Raw genomic sequence first — 15802 nt, forward strand, 5'->3', positions numbered from 1 at the left:
AAGGCTGATGATCAGTAATGAATAGATTCTGAAAGGTGAGTGTGTATCTGTGTGGTAATGGCTCTTATCAAGAAACCTTACTGCAGTCTTGGTTGGGGCAAACTTTTTTTTCACAGAACTGCCCTGCCAGAATTAGGGTGCGTCTTTCACAATGCTGCGTCTTACATGCCGCGAAATACGGTAATTTTGTGCAGTCTGAGAAATGTGCTTTGCTTAGGCCCCTAATTAACCCCTAAAACGCGGATCGTCGCATTTGCGATGGTTGGCCCAAAGGGCAAAACGGCGGGTCGTCGCGTTTGCGATTTGAGTTAATTTTGAATAACCGCGGGCAAGCAGGCTCAAGCTGGTATTGTCTATCAGTCCCGCCACCCGTGAGCTACTTTTAGCACACTTGACCTTTGTACTACTGACCTCGGTTGTTGCCAAGTCTCATTTTTTTTTCCCACGGACGCACCGATGCGCGGCCCTCCCTCGTCGTGCGATATGGCAACGCGCGGATGGCTGATACGTGTCAATCTGCGCCATCATCTCACAAGCACTTTTTGCTATTGGGAAACGCTTGTTTCCCCAGTTGTCACACTGTCATTTTTTCGCGCGGTTTGCCCCAGAATAGCGTCAGTCCACGCAAATCTGCCACGGTGACACTATGTCAGGCTCTAGCTCTTCTAGTTCCGTGCCTTCTAGCCCTCCGAAAAAGGGTTTTGTTACCTCTACGCCCTTCAAAACTTTACCAGCGACTACCAAGGGGCTAAGTGACTCGGCCATAGCATCAGAACTGTTGAAAGCCTCTATGGACTATGGCAGTGACGTGGGTGTTTTGTCTAGCCTGGCTGAATCCGAGACACAATCGAGTGCTGATTCAGGCCCTGAAGTGATTATTTCTGTGCCGGACGAAACTGTGACTGTGCCCAGCACCTCAACAGGGAAGGCCCCAGTGAAAAGGGGCCTCGAATATGGAAAGGGAGAAAAAAGGAAGAGGAGCGGAGACACCAGTGCACCGCCATTGTCCACTACGCCACGCCACACCACCGCAAGCCCGCCACGTTCTCCCAGCCCTCTTCTCTCGTCCTCCTCGTCTGCTGTCCTGTCTCCTGAGTCATCGGAGTCTCCATCACCACCGAGAAAGGGAAGTAGACGAGCAATGTTACGTATGAGAGGTTATCGTAGGCCTAGTGTTCGTGTCAGTAAAGTTAAGTCCCCTAGGCTAACTCCCACTAGGCAACTCAGGAGTCACGCCACCGCGGGTGACCTTGACCCAAGCGATAATGTCCCTCCCACCACCACCACCACCACCACAACACCAACACGGCCTGGGATAGCCTCTCCCTTACCTACTATTGCCCAGCCTGCCTCACCCTCTCCCACACGACCTGCCTCACCCCCCGCCGCCCCAAGCACCTCCCAGCCTAGGCAGGGAACTTTAGATGCTTTCGTGTGGTCAGAGGGATCAGATTTTGTGCCTGAAGATCTGCCCTTTGACGAAAGTGAGTGTGGACTTCAGGCTGACTTTCCTGTGGACGACGATGGTGAATGTGTTGACTACCTGTTGGCCTTCCTTGACGACGAGGTTATGGAGCACATCTGTACCGAGACAAACCGGTACGAGTGGCAATGTGTGCCAGTTCGCGAAGGAGAAGGTGAGGCTGCGACGCCATCCACGTCGCGGATGGCATCATGGGTGCCTTTGACGATCCGCGAGCTTTTTGTATTTATTGGCTTGATGTTGCTTATGCCGCACAACTGGAAGCATAAGTTGGAAGAGTACTGGGGTTCCGACGAGCTGTGCCCAACACCCATATTCAATAAATACATGAGCCGCGATCGTTTTAGGCGGCTGATGACTTATCTTCACTTCGCGAATAATGATGAGCCTTCCCAAACTGACCCATTATGGAAAGTGAGGGGAATCCTGAACATGATCAAAGATAAGTTTACGAGGTTCTTGCGCCCTTTCAAGAAAGTCGTGATTGACAAGTCTTTGGTATTGTTCAGGGGCCGTCTTCGGTTCGTCCAGTACATTCCAAGCAAACGCCACCGCTTTGGAATCAAGTTTTTCGTGCTGTGCGACTGCAAGACGGGGTTCATCCTTGACTTTGTCATCTACACCGCCAGCAATGTCGACTTGGATAAGACTGACCCCCTTGGATTCTCTGGTTCTGTGGTGAAAGTGCTTTTGGAAAAGTACTTTGGCGAGAATCATGTCCTGTATACGGACAATTACTATACAGCTCCAAAACTCGCCAAGTACCTTTCTGAACACGGCGTCGGCTCCTGTGGCACTGTCAGAAGTAACAGGGCACATTACCCTGCCTTCCCAGAGGCTGAAAAGTCAAAGTGGGGAGACGTGCACCTGAAGAAATCTGACAAGATGCTTGCGATCAGGTGGCATGATAAGAGAGTCGTGAACATGCTCACCACAGTACACAAGGGTGAAATGCTGGCAACAGGGAAGGTCGACAGAAGGACTGGCGAGCCTGTGATGAAGCCTGATGCTGTCATTGACTATAACCTCACTATGCGGCTGGTGGACAAGTCGGATATGATGATTGGAGAGATTGACTGTCTGAGGAAAAATCGTCGTTGGTACAGGAAGGTGTTCTTGCACTTGATTGACATGTGCATGTTGAACGCCTTCATCCTGTATAAAATCAAGAACAGGAAGCCAGCCAACTACTCTCTCAGAAGATTCTCCAAGACTTGTGTCTACCAGCTGCTTCAGCGTTACGGCCAGGTGCTTTCTACAGGTCCCAAACGCCACCCTCACACACCTCCAGACCGCCTACAGTGTATGGCCTACCTTCAGCGACACCGCCTGGAGCCACTGCCAGCCACTGCAAAGAGGGGGAAAGCACTGAGGAGGTGTCATGTGTGCAGCCACACTACCAGACAGGAAAGAACTTTTAGGCGCACCTCCTTGCAGTGCAAAGAGTGCAAAGTTCCCCTCTGTGCTTACCCGTGTTTTTTCGACTACCACAGCCTAAGTAGATTTTGAAAATAAGGGTAAAAATATTGGGAAAAATACTGAGAGTGACAGTGATAATATTGTTTAGTTTTCTTTTACGTGCTGACAGTGACAGCCTGATGAGTGTAAATTAGTGTATGTACTTGTAAAAGCACTGACAGTTACAGTGTTTTTTGTTGTAAATAATTGTACATAGTAATCATATAAGTATTGCGAGTGACAGTCACTCCAGTGTAAAAAGATAAAAGCATATTTTCCTATTCTATGTTCTGAAAGTGAAAGTTTTTTGTGTATAAAATATTATTTTTATAACACTGGACAGTGACACTGATGAATAAGGCAAAAAAAAAAACAGATACAGTGAAAGTGAGCGATAGAAATGAAGTGCGAGTGGCCGACAGGAGCGAGAATAAAGTGCCTGCCGTAAGGCTGAATAAACTCGCGCCGCGGTGGTCTTCCTCAGTCCCAATCCACAATACTGGCAGTGACATTGATTTTTATGGCCGTAATAGTGATAGGCAAACGTTTGCGAAGTCCTATGATGGAAAAAAAAGGAGTATACGTGTTTTTTGCCGAGAAAAGGTAAATGTGACAATATTGACGGGAAGATCGCCACCGCGCTGCATGTCGGCCGTGCGCTCCGTCCATTTTAGCCTTATTTTCAGTTCTTATTTACAAATACGGATTCCAAACAACCTGTACGTTGTTGTATAAAGTGTACTGTGACAGACTGAGGCTGTGGTAGAAAGAAAACCGGGTTTCTGGAGGTGTGAGAGTGAAGACTTTGTTACCCAACTTTGCAAGTCTTCACAAGTCCTTTGGTAGTCAACGAAGGCTCAACATGTGGCTCAGGAGATAGCTGAATGTAAGTAATATATGCCATAAAAATTTTAATGCTCTAGGGTTAATCTATGATTTTTGGCAAATATTTTTCCACAGGTACTCAGACCCCGCTACAACCCCGCCACAGGGGGGGGATCGCGCGTACACAGCCGCGTTTTAGGGGTTAAGAAACCTGGCCTTGATGTCGAGAGCATGACAAATTATCGTCCTGTCTCTAACCTGTCTTTTTTATCCAAGATTATTGAGCGGGCCATACTCCATCAACTCTTACCACTACGGGAACACAACAGAGTTGTTCCTGTTGTTTAATCAGCATACAGAAAATACCATTCAAATGAAACTGCACTAACAAGGATTCAGAGTGACTTGGTGGCAAACACCTGTAGTGGGATGTCCTCTCTCCTAGTTCTTTTGGATCTGTCTGCAGCTTTTGATACAGTAGATCATAAACTATTGTTGGATGATCTGTATTTTTAAGGCGTTTGTGATAGTGCCCTTTTGCTCCTTAAGTCGCATCTGTCGGACAGATCTCAGAAAGTGGTTGTTGATTACGCTATCTCTGATTCTTCTCCTCTTCTATTTGGAGTCCCTCAAGGATCAGTTTTGGGTCCAATTCTATTTACTATCTACACAAGTAGTTTATCGTCTCTACTTGATGCTCATGATGTGTCCTATCATTTTTATGCTGATGACACCCAGCTCTATGTTAAGATGTCAGATATCAACGATACTAAGACAAAGTTTGAATCACTAATGTCTGATATTAAGATTTGGATGGCTAAGAGGAAACTTAAGCTGAACGATGGTAAAACTGAGATCATCATCATCAGAGGAAACAGAAGGGGTGATGACACTGACAATGCCCTGGCTTTGAAATTGGCGTGTCACAGCTGCATCCAGTCAGTTCTGTTCGAAATCTGGGTGTTTAATTCTAAGTTAAATTACAAAGAACATATTAATCAGGATGTAAGAGGGTGTAACTTGCACATCAGAAATCTGTACTCTGTGAGAAGATTCCCGAATAGACGGTGCCTCTTAACATTGGTCCATGCAGTGGTCTTGTCTCGTGTTGATTATTGTAATTCACTGTGGGTTGGTCTTCCAAATAATATACTAACAAAAGTTCAGTCTGTGTTGAACAGGGCGGCACGGCTTATCTTTGGTCTCCCCCCGAGAACCTCAACTACCCCGTTTCTGATTGAGTTGCATTGGTTACCAGTAAAGGCTAGAATTGAATTTAAACTGTGTCTTATTACATTCAAGGTTCTTAAGTTTGGTGAACCGATGTATCTTGCTGAATTGTTAAAACTCCCATCGACACGCCCAGGTGTGATGTTACGCAGTGAAGATGATTCCTTGCGTCTTGATGAGCCAGGAGCCATTCACCAGTCATCTTTCTCTGATCGTTCTTTTGCATATAGAGCCCCTAGATTATATAACAGATTGCCATTGTCCATAAGACAACTCTCTACTGTTGAATCCTTTAAGAGACAGCTGAAAGCCTTTCTTTTTTCAAAATGCTATGACCTGGAGAGAGGTACTATGATGGATGATTATAGGGTTTAATTATTGCCACTTTCATGTATATATGATGTAGTTTGTATTATATACAAGAAATGTCACAATTCTTGTAATTGTAAAAATAATGTGTGTGTGTGTCGAGCGATAGTGAATTCCCAAAAGGAAGAACTGGCGCTTTTGAGAAACAAAAGGCCAGATTATTATTATTATTATCATTATTAATCCAAGTTCCTCTTTAGTTCGGCATCTTTTTATCCACACATTTTTGAATTCCTCTTTTTCCATAAGTTTGTTTGCATTTTTTAGTATCTCCTCCACAGTGTTTACACTCTGGAAGGTTACTTTCAGTGGCCTTGACATATTTCTCTCATATTTCCCTAGCCTTTTATGTTCCTCAATGTCTTTATTACAGATTTCATCTGATACTTCCTTCAATATGCTCATTACATATGCCATCTCCTTTTTGTCTCTCAAAATTTTGTTTCTTATTTTTTTCTCATCTATACCAGTGATTACTATAAATCTGTTTATATCTGGTGAATCTCTGACCAGTTTTGGATTGTTTTTTCACTTCCTTTTTAATTCTCTTTTCTTTGGCTCTTGTTTCTTTACTTTCACCATTTCAGCTTATGTAGTTTTGACATCATTTTTGTAGCTTTGCATCGCTTCATTCACATGGGTTATCCTCTCCTCAGTATCACTGCTCTGATCTATCAGACTGCTTGCTTGCCTATTTGTCTCTGTATCGTTTCTGAACTCTTCCATAATACTCTTGTGGCTGACATCTGTCCTTGCCATTTCACTAAACTTCCTTCTGAGTGAACCCACCTCAACTGACAGCACATCTATTGTTGTGTCTTTCTTGTTTACTTCTCTGACTAATTTTTCACTTTCCTCCTTCAACATGTGGAATTGCTTCTTAATTTCATCCATTTCACTCTGAAATGCCTTCTCTACTCTGTGTATCTGTTCTACCAGCTTACTGTACGTCTCCATTTCAACCTGTTCCTGGTAGAAATCATCATCCTGCTTTTTACCTTTATCCCTTTTCTTAACTCTTTCCAAATCTGCTTTACTAAAGATGGTGGTCATCTTGTGGTACTAAGAGAAAGATTCTACTTAGAAATATGCATTCCTTGGTGCACGCAGCAGTAAACACTAAACAGCTGATGAACTTGCTCGGCGCATTCCTGCACTAATTTGCTGTATTCTGTTATTTGAACAACACTTTTACTTAAACTTTCTCTTTTATATTAGAATACCATTTCATGTAACCTAGTACAGAGCATGACTCTTATCCATCCATCCATCCATCATCTAATTCTATGTCATTCTATGAGATGCATAGGAATCTGGGCTAGGCAAGTTGGTCCTGACATTACGATGAGAGTGACCAGCCTCACTCATCCCTGAGTGGCATTACGTGAGCAATAAACCCTAACCACCCCTTGGATATAAACCTTCACCAGCTGAATCCGATTGGAACGCCATAATTACCCACTAAACCACCAGGTGCCAAAATTTAGTTATATGGTTACCACCCAGCATAGTAAATGGTTTCCTGGTGTACAGGAAACCATTTGGCTTGTCGTTCAGTGCAGAGTCACCCACAGGCAGAAGGAAGAGGAAAGAATGAAGGAAAGAAAGACAGAAGAGGAAGTGTACAGTCACCCGTAGGCAGAAGGACAAAGAAACAATGAAGGAAAGAAAGACAGAAGAGGATGGAAGGAAAGAAGGTTGTGGAGAGGAAAGGGCAAATACCCGAGAGCAGAACTACATCAAGTAAGTGGATGGTGAATGCTCCCACCTACCACAACTGACTCATATAAAGATACTATTTAGGTATGGCCCATTGTGGCCAAGGTCGGCCAAGCGTGGAGCAATGTGTCATATGTCTTGCCTCTGGGGCCGTGTGTGTGTGTGTGTGTGTGTGTGTGTGTGTGTGTGTGTGTGTGTGTGTGTGTGTGTGTGTGTAATTCACCGGGTCGGTCAGGATCATTTGATGGTCGTGATTGTCAGCTTTTTACCCTCCCAGAAGGGAGCTGAGAGCTCATATAGTCCGATCTAAGGGCAAGGCTGTGACCTTCACACACACACACACCTGTCCCTTTGCTCAAGGGGGACAGTAACCACCCACTTCGTCAGTGAAACTTTTCGCAACCTGAGCGAGGCGCGAACTCCTGTCCACCAGTTGGCAAGCGGGAACATTACCACTGCACCAGTGTGTGTGTGTGTGTGTGTGTGTGTGTGTATACTATATATATTTACAGTATAGCATTTGTATGGCAGCAGGGTATATAAGGTACTTTCTGGTAGATGTATAAGGGAAATAAGGTTAACTTTGGGCCTGTGACCAAAAACAACTTGGTCAGTGTAAAGGTATTCATATACCTTTATATCTTTCCTTCCTTTATTTATCTATTTATTTGTCTTCATCAACATACCCTACCATTATCAATTAACTATGGAACTGGAGATATCATTGTATTTCCTTTACGTTGCTGCCTTGCCAATTTGATCAAGTTATTAATCCTATCAGGTGTCTCGGCCGGACAGATTACGTCTGTGCTAGAGTCAGCCGCTCTCGCGCTGACCCACAATTTTGCACCGCGATATTTTCTTTGATCGCTCTGTGTAAATACAATTTTAATGATAGAATGTTGGTTTGGGGGTCTTCCCCCCCCCCCCCGACTCTGGCCATAGACTTCACAGCCTGCTTTCAAGGCCCAGTAGCCCTCCTACGTACCACACATCTCTACATGTCACCACTTCGGCGCTAACACCCACCGTCCATACTGAATACATGCTAGGGCTGTCTCATACAAGACTGGTGTATTGGTATTAGCAGGGGTATTTTTACAACATGTCGGCGGGTCTTCTGGTAGATCAGTAAAGTCTGATTTTTATGAAATTTAAATCCCTGAACTGTTCCCTGCCCCAGCGGGATTTGAACCCAGGTCCGTTCAAATCTAAATAGTTGTACTTTATTGTGGTATGTTCAAAAAATGAAAAAAGTCAAAATGACGAAGTACAGATAGGTGAAAACCAAAAATTTTATAGCTTGCTGTAGAAAAATATTCAGCAATAAAAATCTAATAATGATAAATAAATCTGGTTTAAGCCATTAGAAACTACAATAAATTAGTTTTACAGTGCTATACATATTGTGGTTATTTATGCATTTTACTGCATGGTAAAACGAAAGGAAAAAGATGCATAAATTATGATTTTTGGCCACATATTCTTTTTCTTTTAATGCTCTGTGCAGATATACTTTTCAATATAGAATGCTTGATGTGATGCTATTTTGAAGCTGAACAGTTATAATTTACAGGAGAATGTTCAAAAAAGGAAAGCATTGAAAATAAAACGTCAAAATGACACATATACTGTATTCAGTATGTTGAAATAATGGATTGAGCTTGGGAAAGTGTGAGGAAATTACATGACCTTCGACTGGCACACAGCTACAGAGCAATTGGCTTTGTTCTCTGACCTGAGACAAAGCCACGTTTCATACCACACGTGCACTGCCCGCCACACACAAAGCAACCATCCCACATCATCATGCCTGAGTTTCTTTGCTATGATGTGTAAATCAATTCATGGTGAACATTTTACAAAAGTAATTTTAAATGACGATTAAAAGCGTCAACAGAATCTCTGAGGTTGGATTTGAAATGAAGTTCGAAATTGTCATCAGAATCTCAAATGGTTAAACTTTTTCACATTTTTGGAAAAATTATTTGTTTAGTTCCTTTTATAATATCTATCACGCATTACTGGAATGGAAAATTAACGAACGGTTACTGGATGTGATATTTCTGCTACATAAAACATACGTAACTTTCGAATGGCTGACACTGCTACAGAAAGAGATGTTTCACTGCTGAATATAAACTGCAATACATGAGACCGGAATACATAAGGCCGTAAGATATATTCAAAGAATGCACAAACTTAAGGTGCTAAAAATATTCTTATAAAGTGACACCATGTGTTGTCAAAGAAGGCAGGAACAATATACTGGGAAAAGAAGTCTATCTATCTGTCTACTGCCAGACGCCCCAGTCCCGTACAGGGTGGCCGCAAACAAATCGCCTCCACGTCACCCTGTCCCCCGCCATTTCACTGCCCTGCTCCCAACTCACACCCCCCTCTCTCATATACCTCTCCAATCCATCCCTCCATCTCATCCTCGGCCTCCCCCCTCCCTCTCCCCCCCTCCACCTCACTCACATACACTCTCCTCATCAGTCTCTCACCCTCTGTTCTGGCAATTTCCAGGAGGGACTGAGTATTAGTAGTAGTAGTAGTAGTAGCAGTAGTAGTAGTAGTAGTAGTAACAGTAGTAGTAGTAGCAGCATTGGTGGTGGTGGTGGTCACAATGATGGATTAACTGCACTCAAACCTGATATGAAAATTCAGTGAAGGAGAGTCCCTCAGGTGAACTGATGCGTGACTGTACACTTGTTCGGGACAGCAGGTCACCCATTCTTAGACTCCGACCTGTTGCTCGTAAAAACTCAACCACACTCACACTCTGGTACCATGAGGCATTGTTCACAATCCTGAAAATTGCAAAAACAATTACACAACTCAATTTAAGTGAAAAAATATACCATCGAATTAGGAAAAAAAAAAAAAAAAAAAAAAAAAAAAACATTAAACACATAATTCAAAATGTTATTCCAAGAAAGTCTTCCTGATTTCTGTTCTCCAACAGATACCTGCAAGAACCATACCTGTCAAAATTACTTGTTCAGTGATCCCTTGGTTATCACATACAGTAGAACCTCTTTGGTCCGGACCCCTTTAATCCGGATTTCTGTTAATTCGGACAAAATTTAAAAATAATAATCTCCAAAAATATGTTGAAAGTAATTCTAAAGTCATGTTCAGTATCGGCGCGGAAAGCGAGTCATTCGTTTAGTCTCGGATCACGCTAGGTCGCAACATGGGCGCCTGTTTAAACACACGCTAGCATTCGTTCCATCAACTAGTTCACCAACCATTTATTTTTTTATGCTGTATTCCTAAAGTTAATCCTCCTTACCATGCCCCTTAATTCAAGTGTAGCTTCTGCAATGAATAAAGGTGTTAAAAGGAGGAGTTTGCTTACACAAAAAATGGGTCAGAATATTCTGCAGTGTTTAATGATTACTGTAGGTTATTTTTTGTACTTAAACGTGCTTTACATGTACAGTACAACAAACATTAGCTTCTTGCCCATATGGGCGTTATCAATATGCCAAAGATGACAATGTACTTTTTTGCCTACATAAGTTTTATTTTTATTCCAAATATTACAGTTAATTAATTAATTTATTTTTTTGCCTACACGGGCCTTAGTCACTTACTACAATTTAAAATGTAGGCTAGTTTCTTGTCATGGCCTTAGCTGTAAATTATGCAATACAAAACTATCGTACATGATTAGTTTGGTTATTTTAGTATCCTCTCATCTTTTGCAGTTATGTAGGGTTGACAAATGCCACATATGTTAATAATTAACAAACATACCATATGTAGATAGTTTTTGGTATGAACTGGAGATTACCCTGATGGTCGGACAATCTGCTAATTCGGACAACCCTTCCCCCCATATAGTCCGAATGAGAGAGGTTCTACTGTACTTGGTTATGGTAGCTTTTACTATCCCAGCATGCCGCAGGGATCAGTTCTGGCGCCAACCCTGTTCCTGGTTCATATTAATGATCTCTTATCTGTCACCCACAATCCCATCCATTCATATGCAAATGACTCAACACTTCATAGTTCATTCACATTCAGACACCCATTTCCAAAGTCTGATATCTCTAGCGCTCAACTCAGTACAGCCATCTCCATAAATCAAGACTTATCTACGATCAATGAATGGGGACAAAACAACCTTGTCTCATTTATTTATTTATTTATTTTTAATGCAAGAAAGAAGGAACCAAAGGCCTGAGCCCGCAAACCGTTCCTTCTACGAAAAAACAAAAGCAATACAAAAGAGAGCCAAATTCAAGATCTACTCATTTCGAGATGCCTCGACACACTGCGTTTGAAAGACTGGAGATCATAGGAAGAAGGAAATACAGACAGAGGGAGACAGCTCCAGAGTTGACCTGTTGCATAAATGAAGAACTGGGAGTAATGGTTAACTCTTGCATTAGGGAGTTGGACAGAAAAGGGATGAGGTTTTGTTGCTAGATGGGTGCTATGCACCCATCGTAGAGGTGGAAGGATGCAAGCAGACAGTTCAGAGAAGCAGTGACCATTTGAAGCTGCAACAGAAAAGAGATAAAGATGCAACAGTGCAGCAAAGAGACAGAGGTTGAAGGGAGTCAGTAAGAGGAGGAGAGTTGATGAGATGACAAGCCTTTGACTCCACCCTATTGAGAATGAATGAATGAATAAATGAAAATGTGACATGGCGGCGCAACAGCAGAGGTCATATGCCGCCGAACACAAACATTAAAAGGAAGTCATAATATATATTACAAAAAAAAAAAAAGAGAGAGAGAGCGAAACGATGCATAAAACAAAACGACAAAATCAAAGAAACAACCAAAACTAAAACTTGGTGGAAAGATTGAGGTTACACGAGAACAGTATAAAACACAAACTAAAATATAGTAAAGCCCTACATTTTGTGGAGAAGGCCAGAACTCAACACAAAGGAGAAGGTGCCTCCTCCCATAGCACAAACCTCTTCCCCAAGCACCGAGGAGAGAAGGTACGGTCCATTGTTGGCTCAGCACCCGGAAAGGTACCGCTGACGAAGGTCCTCAAGACTGGGGCATTCCAAAAGAAGATGCTGCACAGTCAAAGGAACCAGACAATCATCACAATAGGGAGGGGGTGCCCTCTCCATTAAAAAAACACGAGTCAGCCTAGTGTGGCCAATCCGGAGACGGGCCAAAGTTGTTTCCCACTATTGGGATAGTCCCACATACCTCCCATCGCCCAGGTTCTGACGAATGCTGCGGAGTTTGTTCGCCCCTACTGCATCCCACCTTCTCTGCCAACAGAGACGGACAGCTTCTATAGTGCTTGTACATAAATCCTCAGATGGGACATGGTAATGGGGAGAGGAAGGGCGAGAGGCAGCGGCTCTCGCCAAAGAGTTAGCATGCTCATTGCCTACGACTCCCACATGAGCGGGGACCCAACACATCTGTACAGGAAATCCGCGCCTGTGTAATAAGAACAGCCACTCCAAGATAGACAGGACTAGAGGGTGTGATGAGAAGCTACAAGACAAAGCTTGCAAGGCACTGGCTAAGTCACTAAAAATGGTAAAAGAAGCAGGGGGGAAACTAAAAATCAACTCAACTGCAAATAAAATAGCTGTAAGTTCAGCAGTAAAAACAGAGGCAGAAGAAGGAAGACTCCCACCACGGCTAAAATCACGGAAAACTACACCAAAGCCTGTCCCAACACAGGACTTGGAACCATCAGTATATACAGGGATCGAGCCACTGTGGGCAGAGGCATGTTCTAAAAAATAAGACAGAGCTACCTGTGTGGAAAGAGAGGCCTTCCTCTCAGGGAAGTAATCACATGGCCGAACTTCTGGGAGGAGCCAGGGAGCCACTCCGGGAACACGCACAGGGCAAACAGGAGAAGACTGAACACCTAACTCCTCCATGGCAGCCCTCACTCAGTACCGAAACGGTTGCGGATAGTGAGGGTGGGCGTTATAAAAGGGGAAAAGAGCGACCTCAGAGACAGCTATACAACTTAGTGAGGAAGGTAGACGGTGAAGGCGGTGCCAACACTGCACCAGTAAGGACTGGCGACGGAGATCTAGTGGCGGTTCATTCGCATCTACTAATAGACTAGGAATTGGGGAAGACCAGAAAGCTCCAGTTGACAGACGGATCCCAGCACGATGAATTGAACTGAGAGGCTGCAGCCATGCCTCAGTAGCAGAAGAGTATACCACACACCCATAGTCCAATTTGCTCCGTACCAAGGCACGGTAAAGGTAGAGCAGGGTGGCTCTATCAGTGCCCCAAGACAGGTGAGATAGAGTCCATAGGAGAGACAGGGCACGGTGGCAGGATAAACGTAATGCACGGATATGGGAAACCCAAGCCAGTCTTCTGTCAAAAACAAGACCGAGAAACCTTGCTTCATCCACACATCGGACCCAGTGGCCATATAACCTGAGATCGGGGTCGGGATGGACACCTCTCAAGTGGGAGAAATGCAAGGCCACCGTTTTTGTTGGTGAGAAACGGAAGCCATGCATTGTGGCCCAATGAGATACGCGGTCTAGGGTAAGCTGCATGCGACGTTCAGCTACGGGCATCCAGGAGGCAGCATACCATATAGCTAAATCATCGACATACAGTGAGGCAGACACCCCCTCTGGCATAGAGGACAGAATACCATCTAATGCTATGGCAAAAAGGATCGTGCTAAGGACACTTCCTTGAGGCACGCCTTCTTCCTGAGGGTACGAAGGAGACAGAGTGTAACCAATTCGAACCCTGATAATGAACGGTCACACAGAAAGTCTAATATAAATAGGGGCAGCCTACCACGTAAACCTAAAGAGTGAAGCTGCTTGATGATACCAAACCGCCATGTAGTATCATATGCCTTTTCTAAGTCAAAGAAGACACACACCAGATGCTGCTTCCTGGCAAAAGCATCACATGCTGCAGCCTCTAGGCAGACAAGTGCATCTGTCGTCAAATGATATTTGCGAAAACCAGACTGACATTGAGAGAGACAGTCATTCCTTTCGAGGAAATACATTAAGCATGGACTAACCCTCTTTTCAAAAAGTTTACACAAGCATGATGTAAAGGCAATTGGTCGATATTCTAGAGGACTGGAACCTGTCTTCCCTGGCTTCTGGAATGGCAGGACAACAGCTTCGTCCCAAGAGGTAGGAAGAGAAGAGTCTCTCCAGATTCTATTAAAAAGCTTGAGGAGAAAAGACAGTGCATCATCGCCCAGGTGCCGAAGCATTGCATAGGGAATATCATCTGACCCTGGTTAGGTGTCATGACAAAGGGAAAGAGCAGACTGAAGTTCATGGGAAGAGAAAGGGAGGTTGTAAGACTCCCCCCTCCTGGAATGGAAGTTCAATACCCTAGCCTCTAATACGTCCCTGTGTCTGGCAAAAACTGGAATGCTAGCATCTCTATGGCTGACCGCTGCAAAGGCAGAAGCAAAAATATCGGCCACAGCCACAGGGTCACCAACAGACTACCATTCGACAACAGCACAGGGGACCTGCCTTGTGGGAATTTCCCCGAAATCTTTTGTACCCTCTTCCACATCTGAGACACTGGTGTCTTAGAGTTTACGGATGACACATAAGCCATCCAAGAGTCTCACCGGGCTTGTTTGAGGACCCGGAGTGCCCTAGCACGTGCCCTCCTGAATTCGACAAGATAATGCTCTGTTTTGTATCGACGATAATGTGAAAATGCTGTCTTTTTGGCAGGTACAGCAATATTACAATCCTCATTCCACCATGAGACAGGGCGATAGTTATATGTGCCAGAGGTTCTTGGAACAGCATAGAGGGTAGCAGAATGGATAACAGATGTAAAGAATGAAACAGCCTCATCTATATGTGGAAAGTCTTCTATGGAAACACCAACAGAAGTCAAGGAAGAAAAAAGGGACCATTCCGCCTTATCCAACCTCCACCTCAGGAGACGGGAACAAGGACTAGATATTGCTGCAGTAAGAAGGATAGGAAAGTGATCACTCCCATGCAGATCCCTCAGAACCTCCCAGGTGAAATCCAGGAGGCAGTCAGGAGAACAGACAGAGAAGTCAATTGCGGTAAATGTGTTCGTCTGAGGATAAAAATCTGTAAACTCGCCAGTACTGTATTCTGCAGGGAGAGCTCCTCATCCTCCAATAAGGATGCCAACAAATGCCCACGTTGGTTAATTAGACAGTCACCCCACAAAGGGTGGCAACCGTTAAAGTCCCCCAGGAGGAGAAAGGGCTTAGATAACTGTCTTAGAAGGTCTTCAAGGTCTGCTTTACTAACTACTGCGCTGGGTGGTAAATAAATGCAACAGACAGTATACCAGCAGTGGGCATACAACCGCACAGCATCACACTGGAGATCAGACTGGAGGTGAACCTGTTGATGAGGGACATTAGCCCTCACCAAGACAGCAGTACCACCAACTGGGCCCTGGGCCGGTGCAGAGTAAAACACACTGTACCCAGGAGGTGCATGGGGAGTGGCAAAACCGACAAGGGTTTCTTGGAGAGAGACACACAAAGGAGAGGCAATCAGGAGGGTCCACAACTTCTCCCAATTACTACGCAGCCCGCGACAATTCCACTGTAGGATGGCGTTTGAGTATGCCATAGTACCCATGGTGAAGGAACAATTAGGATAAGGGGCGAGACAGCCCAATTCCTGACAAGCCACTGGAGGCATGTTGCTGCTTAATATTGCTCTTTGAAGTGAGCTGCTTGGTACCACTGTGCCGGGCTTTG

The 15802-nt window shown here is 44.2% G+C and overlaps 1 protein-coding gene across 3 annotated transcripts in view; it reads right to left on the reverse strand.

Annotated features, from left to right (window-relative positions):
* The window catches only part of TyrRS-m (Tyrosine--tRNA ligase, mitochondrial), an 817527-nt gene that overhangs the window by 555416 nt on the left and 246309 nt on the right, over positions 1 to 15802 (reverse strand). For all 3 annotated transcript variants that reach the window (XM_080273695.1, XM_080273696.1, XM_080273694.1), the window contains one exon: positions 9738 to 9897. In XM_080273695.1, coding sequence (XP_080129821.1) covers positions 9738 to 9897 — 160 coding nt within the window. The remainder of the gene's footprint in view (positions 1 to 9737; positions 9898 to 15802) is intronic.

This window comes from Coenobita brevimanus, chromosome 55 (genome assembly GCF_032717465.1).
Source record: "Coenobita brevimanus isolate Jiangsu-jjx chromosome 55, ASM3271746v2, whole genome shotgun sequence".
NCBI lineage: Eukaryota > Metazoa > Arthropoda > Malacostraca > Decapoda > Coenobitidae > Coenobita > Coenobita brevimanus.